The sequence below is a fragment of the Callorhinchus milii genome, unplaced genomic scaffold (assembly GCF_018977255.1).
Source record: "Callorhinchus milii isolate IMCB2004 unplaced genomic scaffold, IMCB_Cmil_1.0 Scaffold3, whole genome shotgun sequence".
NCBI classification, from domain to species: Eukaryota; Metazoa; Chordata; class Chondrichthyes; order Chimaeriformes; family Callorhinchidae; genus Callorhinchus; species Callorhinchus milii.
Genome location: NW_024704744.1, coordinates 59842025 through 59855000, shown reverse-complemented (window position 1 = coordinate 59855000; position 12976 = coordinate 59842025). Strand labels below are relative to the sequence as shown.

At 42.9% G+C, this 12976-nt stretch overlaps 1 protein-coding gene across 4 annotated transcripts in view; it reads left to right on the top strand.

Moving 5' to 3' along the window:
- The window catches only part of smyd3 (SET and MYND domain containing 3), a 400254-nt gene that overhangs the window by 304940 nt on the left and 82338 nt on the right, over positions 1–12976 (top strand). Inside the window, exon 1 of one of the 4 annotated variants that reach the window (XM_042332903.1) lies at positions 2769–2805. The exons of the other annotated variants lie outside the window; for them this stretch is intronic. Coding sequence (XP_042188837.1) covers positions 2797–2805 — 9 coding nt within the window. The 5' untranslated portion in view covers positions 2769–2796. Of the gene's footprint in view, positions 1–2768; positions 2806–12976 lie in introns of those variants that run through there. 4 annotated transcript variants of the gene reach the window in all.

The window sequence follows — 12976 nt, the reverse complement described above, 5'->3', positions numbered from 1 at the left end:
CAATGAAATGTTCATGGTTTGAAAAAGGTCAGCAAGGGCACCATAAGATGGTGAAAGGATCTTGTGTTTATGGATTTTGGAGGATTCACAGTAGAATTTGAAACGGTTTACTTTTTTTTGTTCATTTCAGTGAACTAAGTGTTCTGCTGCTGCTCCTGGAATCGCCCCCTTGTCTATTTTTTAATGATTGTTTTGAAAATTTCTTTCTCATGTATCCTTTGATCCGATAATGCCTTGATGCCACACACCATTCTTTTGCTCATTTCTTGGCTTTTGCTAAGAGATCCCAGACACTAGTTTCATTGAGTCCTTGCTACCTCCTGATTTTTCTCAGTATGCCCATTTAGCTGCTCACTCCTACTCACTGCTGGAGTCTTTTCGTTGCCTGCAGTGAGTATGTAGTAGATTCTGAACTACTGAGAGCTCTGGCTGATGGAAGTGGGGTGCCCAGACCCTAGAGGTGGTGCGGAGGAGAGCAATCAGGATGATCCCCAGTGTTAGAGGAATGAGCTACAAGCAACAATTAGACAAGCTAGGGCTCCTCATCCTTGAAAGGAGCCATCTCACAAGGGACCTTGCAGAGCTTTATAAAATTTTAATTGGGAATGAAAAAGTAAACAGAGAACAATACTTTAGGATGCACCAAGACAGTAGAACAAGAAGACACAGCTTTAGAGTTGGAAAGTTTTTACTACTAGAACCAGAGGACATGGCCTGCGATTGAAGCGGGGGGTAAATTCAGAACAAATCTGTGGAAAGACTACTTCAGTGAGCGAGGAGTAAACTAGGGAGACAGTGGAAGCAAAAAATTTTGTTTATTTCAAGAACAAATTAAATAGATTTCTGCTAGAAAATAATATCTTGGGATACAGTATATAGTTTGGGACATGACATGTCAAGCAACTGCCAGAATGGTGGAAGGCAATTAGATGGACCGTGGTCTTCTTTCACCTAGCAAATTCTTATGTTCTTATAAAATAATTTTTACCCTGGGATTTGGAAAAGGAGCATGAAATCTGCACCCGATTAAAGACTTTTTCATCCATCCCCTGCAAAGGTCTGAACAGGCTGGTTGCTGTACTGTGTTGACTGACCTGATCAATTTCTTAATCATTTTTTTGCCAGTAAAAGTTAAATCCTCCTTGGATCTCAGCTGGCTCCAAGGTGAAATTATTGGCAAAACATTGTTTGAATCTAGTCAATCCTTTGTGGTGGTTTTGGTTGGGTTCCTGAACCAGGTGGTCCACAGTGCTCCAGGGCATTGCCAATGACAGCAAGGAGAGAATGTGTGTTCCACTTCAGACACAGTCATTTCCATGTGCAGATGACATACTTGGGACTCTCAGTCTAGTTGAATATTCTTAAGCATTGTTGGAGTGGAGGGTGGGGGGTGGTTCATGTGTCAGAGACCCAACTAACCAAAAAAAAACATAAATACAAATCCACACTTTCATTTACCAATACAAACTGCTTTCATTGCTAATGCAATGGAGAATTCTGAAACTGTCTCGATGAATTATGAAAGTTACCATTACTCTTCCAACAATGTGATGTGACCAGTGGTTGCCAGAGAGAGAGAGAGAGAGAAAGGGCAGTGCTTTAAAAACACAATCCTACGTTCTTCAGTGTTGAGCATGGTAATTACTGGTTTTGCAACATCCCCGAGGATAAGTTCCAGGAATTGGAAATGGAATAGTGCCAAAAAACTATTGTAAAGTAATAATTAATGTGACTGCTGGAGATGGAGGTGACCATGCAGACCAAGAGTTTCACAATTAGCTTGTAACATGACAATCTTTTCAGAATGTACAGTTTTCATTAAAGCACAGTGAACTTCTTGTAAAAAATATCAATTGAACGTTTTCAAATTTAAAGCGTTTTTTTAAAATGCTTCCCTCCCCCATCCCGCTTTCAGTCATTCTCCATCCTGGACTCCCTCCCCACTTGTAAAGCCTGCCTCAAAACTTGCCTCTTTGATCACTCTTTGTATTGGTAAATACAAGTGTGGATTTGTGATTTGTGATTCAGGCATTTTCCCTCCTCCCCACCCTATTCGGCTCTCACCACCCACCTGCCAGCTCAGGTGCCCAGCTAGCTGTGCAAAGAGCTTTGAGGCATCCTCCTGACGTGAAAGCCGCTGTAAATTATATTGTATCTTGCAATGTAATTAGATTGGTTGGAGCTCTTCCTTGAATTGCTGAATGCACTGAAATGGCAAGTTTGGGGAACATGTTCGAGGGAGGGAGAGAGTAGCTTCCCCTTGGGTATGCCTTACCCTGCCCGATGAGGATGTGCTGAGCAGAGGCTCCCTGGAAGCCCACAGGGATAGGGCAAGTCACCTTGGGCTGCTCACAGATCTGTAGTATCCTGGGGGAAAGTCATTTTCTCACACACACCCACCCCCACACACACTCCCCTGTGCTCATCAGTAAATTACACTGGGGGAGCCTGAGGTGCTGGGTTCATTGTATATTAATGTATTGAGTTGAAAAATGTGTTCAGTTTAAACAAGAGTCGAGCAACATGTTTGTTGTGTAGCAGTCCACTCCATTTTGTTTCAAGAATGTAAATTGCCAACTGCCTTTTGCTGCTAAAGGGTTTTACAATAATAATCCTTGCGTGCGGTACAGTTCTTTATCATGTCTTCAAGACTTCTCAAAATGCTTCCTAGGATGCATTGTAAAGTGATGTGGCTGTGTGTATGTTGTGGTGTGGGCACAGCTCCTGCTTCACTGAGCAGTGACCTCTTGGTGGTGTTTACAGCACTTGGTGAGGCAGGTTTCTGAGAGCTACGACATGCTGGAGGTCAGTCTGCGCTCTCTGACCATACCGCAGCTCTTTAGAAGTCCAGTGGTGTTCAGCTTACCCTCCTCTGCTCACTGATGGGTTGGAGCCTGTCAATGTCTGTCCAGCTACCTGCTATTTTTAATTACTTTCTTAATCTGCCCTTCGCCCTTGGCTTCTGTACACCAGCGGTAGAAATGTTTTGCGTGGTTTATTTTACTCTTTGCCCTGTGCTAACTTGAACACACACCACAATTCAACCTCACATCTTCTCAGGTCTGCAAGGCTACTCTCTAGATACACCTCACAGCTCTTTGAAGCAGTGATACATTCAGACAATTTATTATCTATAATAATTTTCAATAATTTATCATTCATAAATAATAATTAGCACTATAATTAATAACAACCATAAATAATAATTAATCATATATTTATATAATTAAAGTTGGGAAGGTTTTTGCAAAGACTTCTTTATTTAAAATATTACAACAAAGATTTTTTTAAATGTTCTAGACAGATAAGAGGTGAGTTATTTTCCAGAGAACGATTGTCACTCTTTCCAGAACAAAATGCAGGCAGTGAGAAGTTCTGTGAAACGTTTTAAAAATCAAAGTAGCTTTAACTAGTGGAATTAAGTAGTGGAGTCCTGTAGCTCAGTGGTTGTGGGAACCTGTAGCTGAGCGGTTGCAGCACACGCTTCGCAAGCACGAGACCTGGGTTCTATTCCCATCAGGGCGAAATGTTGGGCAAGTTTCCTTACTCCACATGCCTCTGTTTACCTAGCAGTAAGTAGGAACCCGGTTGTTAGTCGATTGGTGGATCGCTTATCCGGGGGTAATAATTCCTTCAAAAAATCCCTGACTTGTTTGTGAGACACTGCTATGCACAATTGGCTGCCATTGTTCGCCCACAAAATGTACAACAACAACTTGCACTTAGATAGCACCCTCCACACAGGGTAGTGTTTCAGGCGGGACTTAGAAAAGGGGAGAGAGAGGGTGATGCAGTCAATTCACTTTACAGTATATTCTGTGAAGCGCTTTGAGACATCTCGGAGACATGATAGGCGCTATATCAAATGCAAGAATTATTATTATAAAGCTTGAACGGTTATCTTCATGGGCTCAGGTCATAATGCGGGCTCCTGTGATCACATACAAAGCACATAGTCGCTACACTTTATAGTAAATCCAGGGAAGCATTTTGAGATATCCTTGCAACGTGAAAGGCACTTTATCAACACAAGGATTGTAATAGGACTCTTGTCCTCATCTGATTCTGGTGCATCAAATGACTTACAGCATCTGTCTCTCTGCTTTGTGGAGACCTGAAATTCCAGGATCAAATATGCTTTAAACTTTGGTCCGTTAGCCAAAGCTGATTAATAATGAATCTGTCACATATGTTTGACTACGTGGCCTACCTATGAGACAGCACTTGAGATACGTTTTCATGCTGGAAGTGACAACTTTGTCTCTAGATGGAAGAAAATCATTTTTTTGTGTGTGTGTGTGGTGGGGGGTGGGGGAAGCGGATGAAGTGAGCAATAGTGTCTAAACATACAATTTACAATTTTAAGCATTTAAAAAAAATGTAGCATGTTTCAATTCAATATTAACAAATTAGATTTGATGTGTTAATTGTGACTTCTGGTTTGTGAATATTGGATTATGAAATTTGCAAATTAACCCAACAAATATTACAAATTAGACTCCACTTTTGTAAGAGTAATTAATTAATGATTACAGTGGAAAATTTGCCTGGCAGCAATACCTCCTTTTGAAAGTGCTTTCCTGTTGTAACAAAATCAATGTACAGTAGTATGTGGTCGCTAATCTGAACAGGTCAAACCCTGCCTCTTTGACCCTACTTCCTGCTTCATACAATAACAACTTGCATTTATATAGCGCCCTTCACGCCAGATGACCTTTTGGAGCACTTAACAGTGGCGGAGCCCGATGCCAAGCCGGGGCCGCGGGCAGGTGACCGCGGGCACGGTCAAAGAGGAAAGTCTTCAAACGCGACCTGAAAATGGGGAGAGGGGGCAAGGCGACGGGATTGAGGGAGAGAGTTCCACAGCTTTGGGGCGTAGTGGCTGAAAGCACGGCTGCCGATGGTGGGGCAGACAGTCCGGGTAACGAAGGAGGCCAAAGCCAATCGAGCGGAGGCAGCGGGTAGTAGTGTAGGGGGAGAGCAGGTTGGAGAGATGGGGGGGTGCCAGGACGTGAAGGCATTTAAATACAAGAGTAAGAATCTTGAAGTCAATCCACCCTGTGACTGGGAGCCAATGGAGTTTGACAAGGACTAGGGTACTGGAGGTACAGAGTTTAGTGCGGGTGAGAAAGCGAGCGGTGGAGTTTTGAATTAGTTGTGAATAGTGGAGCAGGGGAGACCAGCGAGGAGGGCATTTGAGTAGTCATACCCTCTGCCGCCCCACCCACCATTGCTGAGCGAGCTCTCAGCCATTCAATTCACTTTACAGTATATTCTGTGAAGCGCTTTGGGACGTCCTCCCGACGTGAAAAGCGCTATATCAAATGCAAAGATTATTATTATTATTATTTATGTGTTTACGTAGGTGTCTGTATTTACATACATCTGGATGTGTTTGCCTGCGTGAGTGTGTTTTCATCTGTGTGTCTGTGTTTGCATGCATCTGGATGTGTTTGCCTGTGTGAGTGTGTTTGCAAGCATCTGTCTGTATTTGTATGCATCTGGATGTGTTTGCCTGTGTGTGTGTGTGTGTGTGTTTGCATGCATGGTTGTAAGCACTCCGAGGCACTGCTCCAGGTGAAAGGTACTATATAAATGCAAGCTATTGTTTGCATGCTCAGCAATGTCATTAACAATTAACCCGCAGATTAGCTCCTTAGAAGAGAAGAGGGCTGAATTTCTGTTTGTAAAAGCACAGCAACTGTTCAGAGCTGAGGATCGTGACTGAATATTGCTAAACTACTTTGTCCTTTTGCCATTTCCCCTGAATAAATGTTTGAGGGAAGTATGTGCTTCCAGAGCGTTGGAATTAACAGCGATATTCGAGAGTGACTGGCCAGCCTCATGGCCCTCGTTGGCTCTTGCTCAAAAGTAACATTGAATGTGTTCCAGTGGCCACATTGATTTCCCTGTTATGTCCTTCTGCATTTTAAATGGGGCACAAAGGAACCCTGACAGCTGCAGCTGGTGATCCTGATCATTTCAGGTCTCCAGATACTGCACAAGAGGCAGAATAAATATTTTAAAGAAACTAATCGCACATTTGGAAACCCCACACTCTCCATTTACTGTATGTGTTCGTCATGGAGGAGATTGCACACAACGGAATCGCAGGCTCTGCGTGTCAGATTGGAATTAGAAAACACACAAAACATCTGGTTTTAAATTGATGCACAAAATAATGTTGGATCAGCTTCCTCGGTAAGGGGTTCCTTTCTCCCCTCCTTCTGATTTAAAGGGGAACCAGCCGTGTTTGGGGAAGGGGAATGTGGGGGGAAGAAATCAGCCCCAAGAGGACAACTCAGAGGGACCTTATAGAGGTGTATAAAATTTTAATTGAGATTGAAAAGGTAAACAAGACGGCATAGGTTTTGAGTTGTAAAGGACAATTTCAAGACATAAACCAGGAAGTTTGTCTTTACTCAGACGGTAATAAACAACTATAACAGATTGCCAGGAAGTGTGGTTGAGACCAGGACACTGGACTCAATTAGAAAGTGACTTGATGCTGTATGGGAGGATGCGATCAGATGGGCCGAAGGGCCTTCTTTATCACCGATCTTGTGACATGTGCCTTTTCTTGACAGACCCCACTGCACTTGACAGCAATTCACAATGACTTTATGTGGAAGGAGCTTGACCTGTTCCTATATTTTTTAAAATTTATTTTAAGCTAAGGGATCTTCAGGGCATATGGGTAAAGGCATCATCCGGTGGAGCACTGGCACACAATGTCTGTCGGGAATCAAAATTTACTGCCCTCGTGACTGCTTTCCTGGGACCTGTGCTTCATGTGAGTTCTCCAACTCATTGATCCCTCACGACGATCATTTGACCCCCAACTACCTCGCAGATGTAGACTAAGTCTTCCCCGCCTTGAATAGTTTCACTCTCATCCAAACTTTACCTCAGCACTTTAGACCTGAGCTAATTCACAGCTTTAATTTTAAGACTTTCCCTCAGGATCACAGTTTTCAGTGCTGCTCAGGCACTTTTGAGGTCTCCCAGTGCCTACCTACTCAAATGATATAATTGATTCCAACGCCTTATCTCATGATCTCTGTGCTGCTTTGCTTTGACTCAATACCCAAGTATCCTTGGACTCTACCAATAAATAATTATGTGTTTTGTGGAGTCCTGTAGCTCAGTGGTTAGAGCACTCGCTTTGCAAGCGAGAGACCTGAGTTCAATTCCAGGCAGGGCGAAACCTTGGGCAAGTTTCCTTACTCCACACGCCTAATAATAATCCCTCCAAAACCAAAAACAATAATAAATTGGTCATTTTCAATCTACAACTGTTTGTGGGACATTGCTGTGCGCAATTGGCTGCCGCGTTCGCCCACAAATATACAGTCAATTCACTTTACAGTGTGTTCTGTGAAGCGCTTTGGGACGTCCTCCCGACGTGAAAAGCGCTATATCAAATGCAAGGATTATTATTATTATTATTATTATGCACAGCTCCACAGACCGGCTCTTGTGCAGTGTAAATTTATGAAGAAAACATGGACTCACTGCAACTATGCACTGAATAATGCTGAAGGACACAATTAACAGGACACTAACAGACGTGTGTGTGTGTACACACATATATACACATTCATAAATAATTACACTTTTCAGGCTGGTTACTAGCAGGATACTTGCTCATTAAATTTAGAACAAAACATATTTATTCCAATTAATTTTCCTGCAGCTGAATTTCAATTGCACTGGACTGCGGGATTTATTGACAAAGTCAAATCGCTGCCTGGAATACTGTTGGGCATCAGACATTTGCTCCACTGCATTTCCACCTTAGGTTTTCTAGGCTTCCCATTCCTGGCTGATACCAGTCCACATTTTATGTACTGTGTTTGTGAGAGTGCATTTTTCTGATCCAATCTCTCCCCGACCTGTTCTGCTCCCTTCCTACTTCCTCCATTCTTTCATTCCCTCCCCCACACAGCCCCAATTTCTCACCAATCCTTGCACGCTTCTCCAGAAATGCATCTAACAGTTCACTATTCCCGCCATCCCTGGTGACTTACTCGCCAATTCATCATGTTTGCAAAAAGTTCAATCCAAACCTTTGGCAATCCAAATCTTTAACAATCGACAAGTCAGGGAATGAATAACCCACTCCCCCCACGTACCACAGCACAGATAACTAGACAGCAAGCAGTGCCCCACAGGTAGACTTGTCTTGTAGATGTATTGTGACTGCTGGTGAGTTTGGCTGACGAGATCATTTAGTTGCTGGATTCCCTTCAAGTGGTGCAAGCTTACAGGCCGAGATTGAAATATCTCGCTCTTGTGCTCTTGTTCTTTCTGGGCTTCCTCTTTCTTTCTCTCTCTCACACACACATGCTGTCTCTCTTTGGCTCTCTCTCTTTCTCTAGCACATCTAGCACAGGCAATATGTCGCCTTTCACATCTGGAGGACGTCTCAAAGTATTTCACAGGATATACTGTAAAGAGCTGTGACAATGTTTTGTAGGCAAACACAGCAGCCAATTTGCACACAGTATTTCTCCACAAACAGCCATGAAGTGAGTGACCAATTTTATTTGGGGAATTGTTGGCCAGGACACCAGGAGAAACTCCCTTCTCTTCTTGAACAGTGCCATGGGATCTTTAATGTCCACCTGAACTGGCAGATGGGACCTCAGTTTAACGTCTCATCAGAAGAATGGCACCTCCAACAATGCAGTGCACCCGAGCACCATATTGGAGTGTTAGCCTAGACTGTATGAGTTCCAAATCCTGACTTGGCGCTTAACTTCCTTCTGACTTAGAGGCGAGCCAGACTGACACAAATTGATTCTGAAAAACAGTTTTGGAATAGCCTCTGAGTGAAAGCCTCCTGGGTGCACAAATTTTCAGCAGTAAAAGGACTGATTGTACCTTGGTCTTTCCCCACCCAACACAACCTCCCAGCGTAACCTACAGATGTTTCCCTCTCTCCCGCACAAATGGCAGGATTTGTACACGGAGCCCATTACAAGTGTGCCTGCTTCAAAAATACAAGGAGTCAGTGTTGCTGGTACTTGTCAGAATAAATTACTCCAAAGGAATATTTTAAAAAGTAATTGATTTGCTGTCTCGCCACAAGTTTCTGTGAAAATCAAGGTGCTCTTTATCCTCCTTATATTTATAATTTACGAAGAGGTTTTCATTGAGGGTCCTGCGGAATTAACCAATTGATCACCTCGAGGAAGTTACGTGGTTGAATTACCCTCGGAGATGTACTTTATCCTGACATGTAGACTTCTTTTTGAGTGCATTGGGTGCACATTGCAACATGCGATTTGTTAATTATTAGCAGTGATGATTATCTCAGGCACGATCAACAACAAGGACAGTCAATAACTGAAGGTATCGACTGACCACAGGTTGGTTTACATTACAACTTACATTCATATAGCCTCACAAACGAGGGGACCCAGGTTTGATTCCTAGGCAGGGCGAAACCTTAGGCAAGTTTCCTTACTCCAAATGCCTCTGTTTACCTAGCCATATATAAGAACCTGGTCATTAGTCAATTGACAGATCGCTTTCTAGTGGTCATGGTTTGTATGTCAGCCTGGCTCACTCTTGCCTCTGAGTCAGAAGGTTGTGGGTTGAAGCCCCACATTGGGACTTAGAATCACTTAGTCTGAGCTGACACTCCAATCCAATGCTGGGGGGGTGTTGCATTGTCGGAGGTGCTGGCCTTCGTATGAGATGTTAACCGAAGTCCCATCTGTATTTTCAGGTGGATGTTAAAGATCCCATGGAGTTTCAAAAAGAGAAGGGAACTTCTCGCAGTGTCCTGGCTAACAATCCACCCAAAATACAATCGATCTCTCACTCCATGGCTGTTTGTGGGACGTTGCTGTGTGCAACTGTATCATATATACAGTCAATCCACTTTACAGTGCAATGCTTTGTGATGCTTCAATAGTGTGATAAGGCGCGATATTCATTGGAAGAATTATTATTATTATGTTGTAATGACATCTTAAAGGCAAGGGTGGAACAGAAAGCTTGCACAATAACAGCCTACCTGTATATAGCATCCTTTCCATAGAATAATGTCTTAAAACCCTTCACAAAGAAGGTGGCCATGAAAGAGGGTGACAAGTTGAGTTTTTTTTAATCAAAAATGACTTTACATTGATTTATCCAGGGATTAACGCTCATCTTTGCCTTGAGGCTGGGCGCTTCCTGATCTGCTGAAGCCCACAATCAATTTGTGTCTCACTTCTTTGTTCTTTTGCTCAATTCTACAATGCATTATTTTCATTTTGTTTTCAATTCCCCCTCTCTCACTCCCCCAAATATTATATCGAAAAAAGAATGTGAACTGGAATTGAAACATTATAATGATATTTGTGGCCAAAGTTCCTGTTATCGTTGTCTGACTTAAGCTTCGTGAAGTAATGGGGCGAGGAATAAATCAGGGTAATTGCAGACCTCGGCACTCTAAAGCATTATATTTGCAGAATGTAAGGAAATCTTAGCAACGCACCATAGCAACAGTACTGATCAGACAGAGTGTTGGGACCACGCCATGTCAGCAGAAGAAACTAACAAAGTGAAGCTTTGTGACTGTTATGTTTTCAGCAGAGGTGCTTACAGGGATCCTGGGGTATTACCACCTGTATACAGCTTGTAGACTCCGCTGATCAAACGCACACTCTCGTGTGTTATATGTCCGGGTCTCCTGCTGTATTGCGCTGCTAGGGTTAGACTCGCTTTCTGCTACATGCAATGGACAGAGGATCGGAGAGTTACCTCTCAATTTGGTCTCCTGTCCATAGCCAGATGATGCACATATTGTGAAGGGCGAGCGGCCAGCGGGCACCATCACACCAGATGTCACCCAAGCAAATCTGCTCCGCAGTTCTCCAGAAGACTGCAGAGAAAAGCTCTGTAACATTTAATTAGCAAATCCATACCCACATAGACTGTGAGTTTTTAGGTCCATCTATGGGTCTAAGGGGAAAACTAAGCAGACTAAAAATATGACCAGTTCTGACTGAAATGTTAACTTACTTTCCTCTCTCCATAGATGCTGCCTGACCTGCTGAGTGTTCCCAGTGACTTCTGTTTTTATTACGGAGAAAAATATTTTAGAGCGGAGATCGCGTTAGGTTGTTTTAAAAAAAATTGTACATCCGAATTGATCATGTATAAGACAGACAATCAATTGGCAGGTTTCATTTTGGTCAAACCCCCACGATCTGTCAATCAATATTTGAATTTAAAATGTAAAAATCTGCTTTTTTAACAAATCTTCTGCTTTTTTCTCCTGGAAGTTTGGCAGGTATGCAAATTGCAAGACTTCAGTCACTCTGCCAAATGGTCAGAACTAGGTGGTGCTGTGGAAATCCCACTGCAAAATTACACCAGAGGAATAGCAATGTATCTTCTACAAATGTGAAGGGCATGTCATTGTGAGGAGAGGCTGTGTAATAGATGAGGCTGTGTGAAGGACATAATGGAGAGACGTTGTGTACTAGACATGGTGGAGAGAAGCTGTGTAATGCACATGGCGGAGAGAGGCTGTGTAATGGACATAGTTCAGAGAGGCTGTGTGATTTGTCAGCAATATTTGTCAGCAGCTGTCATATAAAACAATGTTGTTTGGCAACTGGTTACTTTGGCCGTTCTGTTTTTCACAGTTGCATAGGTCGTCGTGCAGGAGGCAATTTCTCCGGCAGCTGCTTGTTAGGGAGCAAGTGAAGGAACCAAAGCCTTTTTTAAAATCGTTTGCCTTCCAAAATGGTCTGGTGCCTATGTGTGTATAAACAGGCAGAAAATCATTTCAGCAGGTTCTTGCACATTTCCTACAGAAAGAGACATCCTCCTGACATAAAAGGCATGGAGTCCTGTAACTCAGTGGTTAGAGCATTTTGAAAGAGAGAGGCCTGGGTTTGATTCCCAGCAGGGTGAAACCTTGGACCAGTTTCCTTACTCCACAAACCTGATAATAATCCCTCAAGATAAAACAATAATAAATTGGTCATTTTCAATCTACGACTGTTTGTGGGACACTGCTGTGCGCAATTTGCTGCCGCATTTCATCCACAAATATACAGTCAATTCACTTTACAGTATATTCTGTGAAGCGCTTTAAGACGTCTAGAAGATGTGAAAACCGCTATATCAAATGCAAGGATTATTATTATTATAAGGCGCTATACCATATATATGGATTATTATTACAGAAGGCTAAGGAGTGGTGAACGGGTTAAAGGAAATCCTTATCGTAATGGAATGCTTTCCTCTATCTTTGTACCGCTCGCTCTGAAAATAAGACACGGAGGGGCCTCAGCCACAGGAACAGTTTGCCCTTGAACCTGGGCTCATTCCAATTGCTGTTTGTCACTGTATCACTTTAATACACTTGGTCACATTTCACTACATCCAATTAATTTATTCATTGAGTGCTTCTTGGAAAATCTCATTCAGCAGCACAACACCAGAGTTAGGACCTGGCTGTACATGTGCTCCATTTTACAGTGTTACATTTCTTTGTTAAATCAGCTTTCAGGTGATGATGAAGTTGAATGAGTTGAATACTGTGTGATGATAGCTGTATGTATGTGTCTTTATCGGTTTCATTGTCCCACACTCTGTCTGTACAGCAGGGAGTAACACTCAGGCTGACACTTTAATAGTGTTGTAATTAGATATTGTGCCCTATATTCCATGAGAACAAGGGTCGAGTGTGGCTGAGCATAATCTTTATAATTTACAATAACCAATTCAATCCACTGTGAAGGTTACACCACTGCTGCGACAAACAGGACGGAGAAATCTGTTTGTTTGAAACTGAATTGTATGAGGATCTCATCTTAACAATCCCCGTGTTAACCTGTCCGCTCCCAGCAGGCTGCGGTCTGCTCTACGTCCCCCGCCCGACCCGCCCCACCATCGGTGGTCGGGCCTTCAGCCTCTCAGCCCCTACCCTTTGGAACTCCATCCCATATTCCCATTGCCTCTCTCC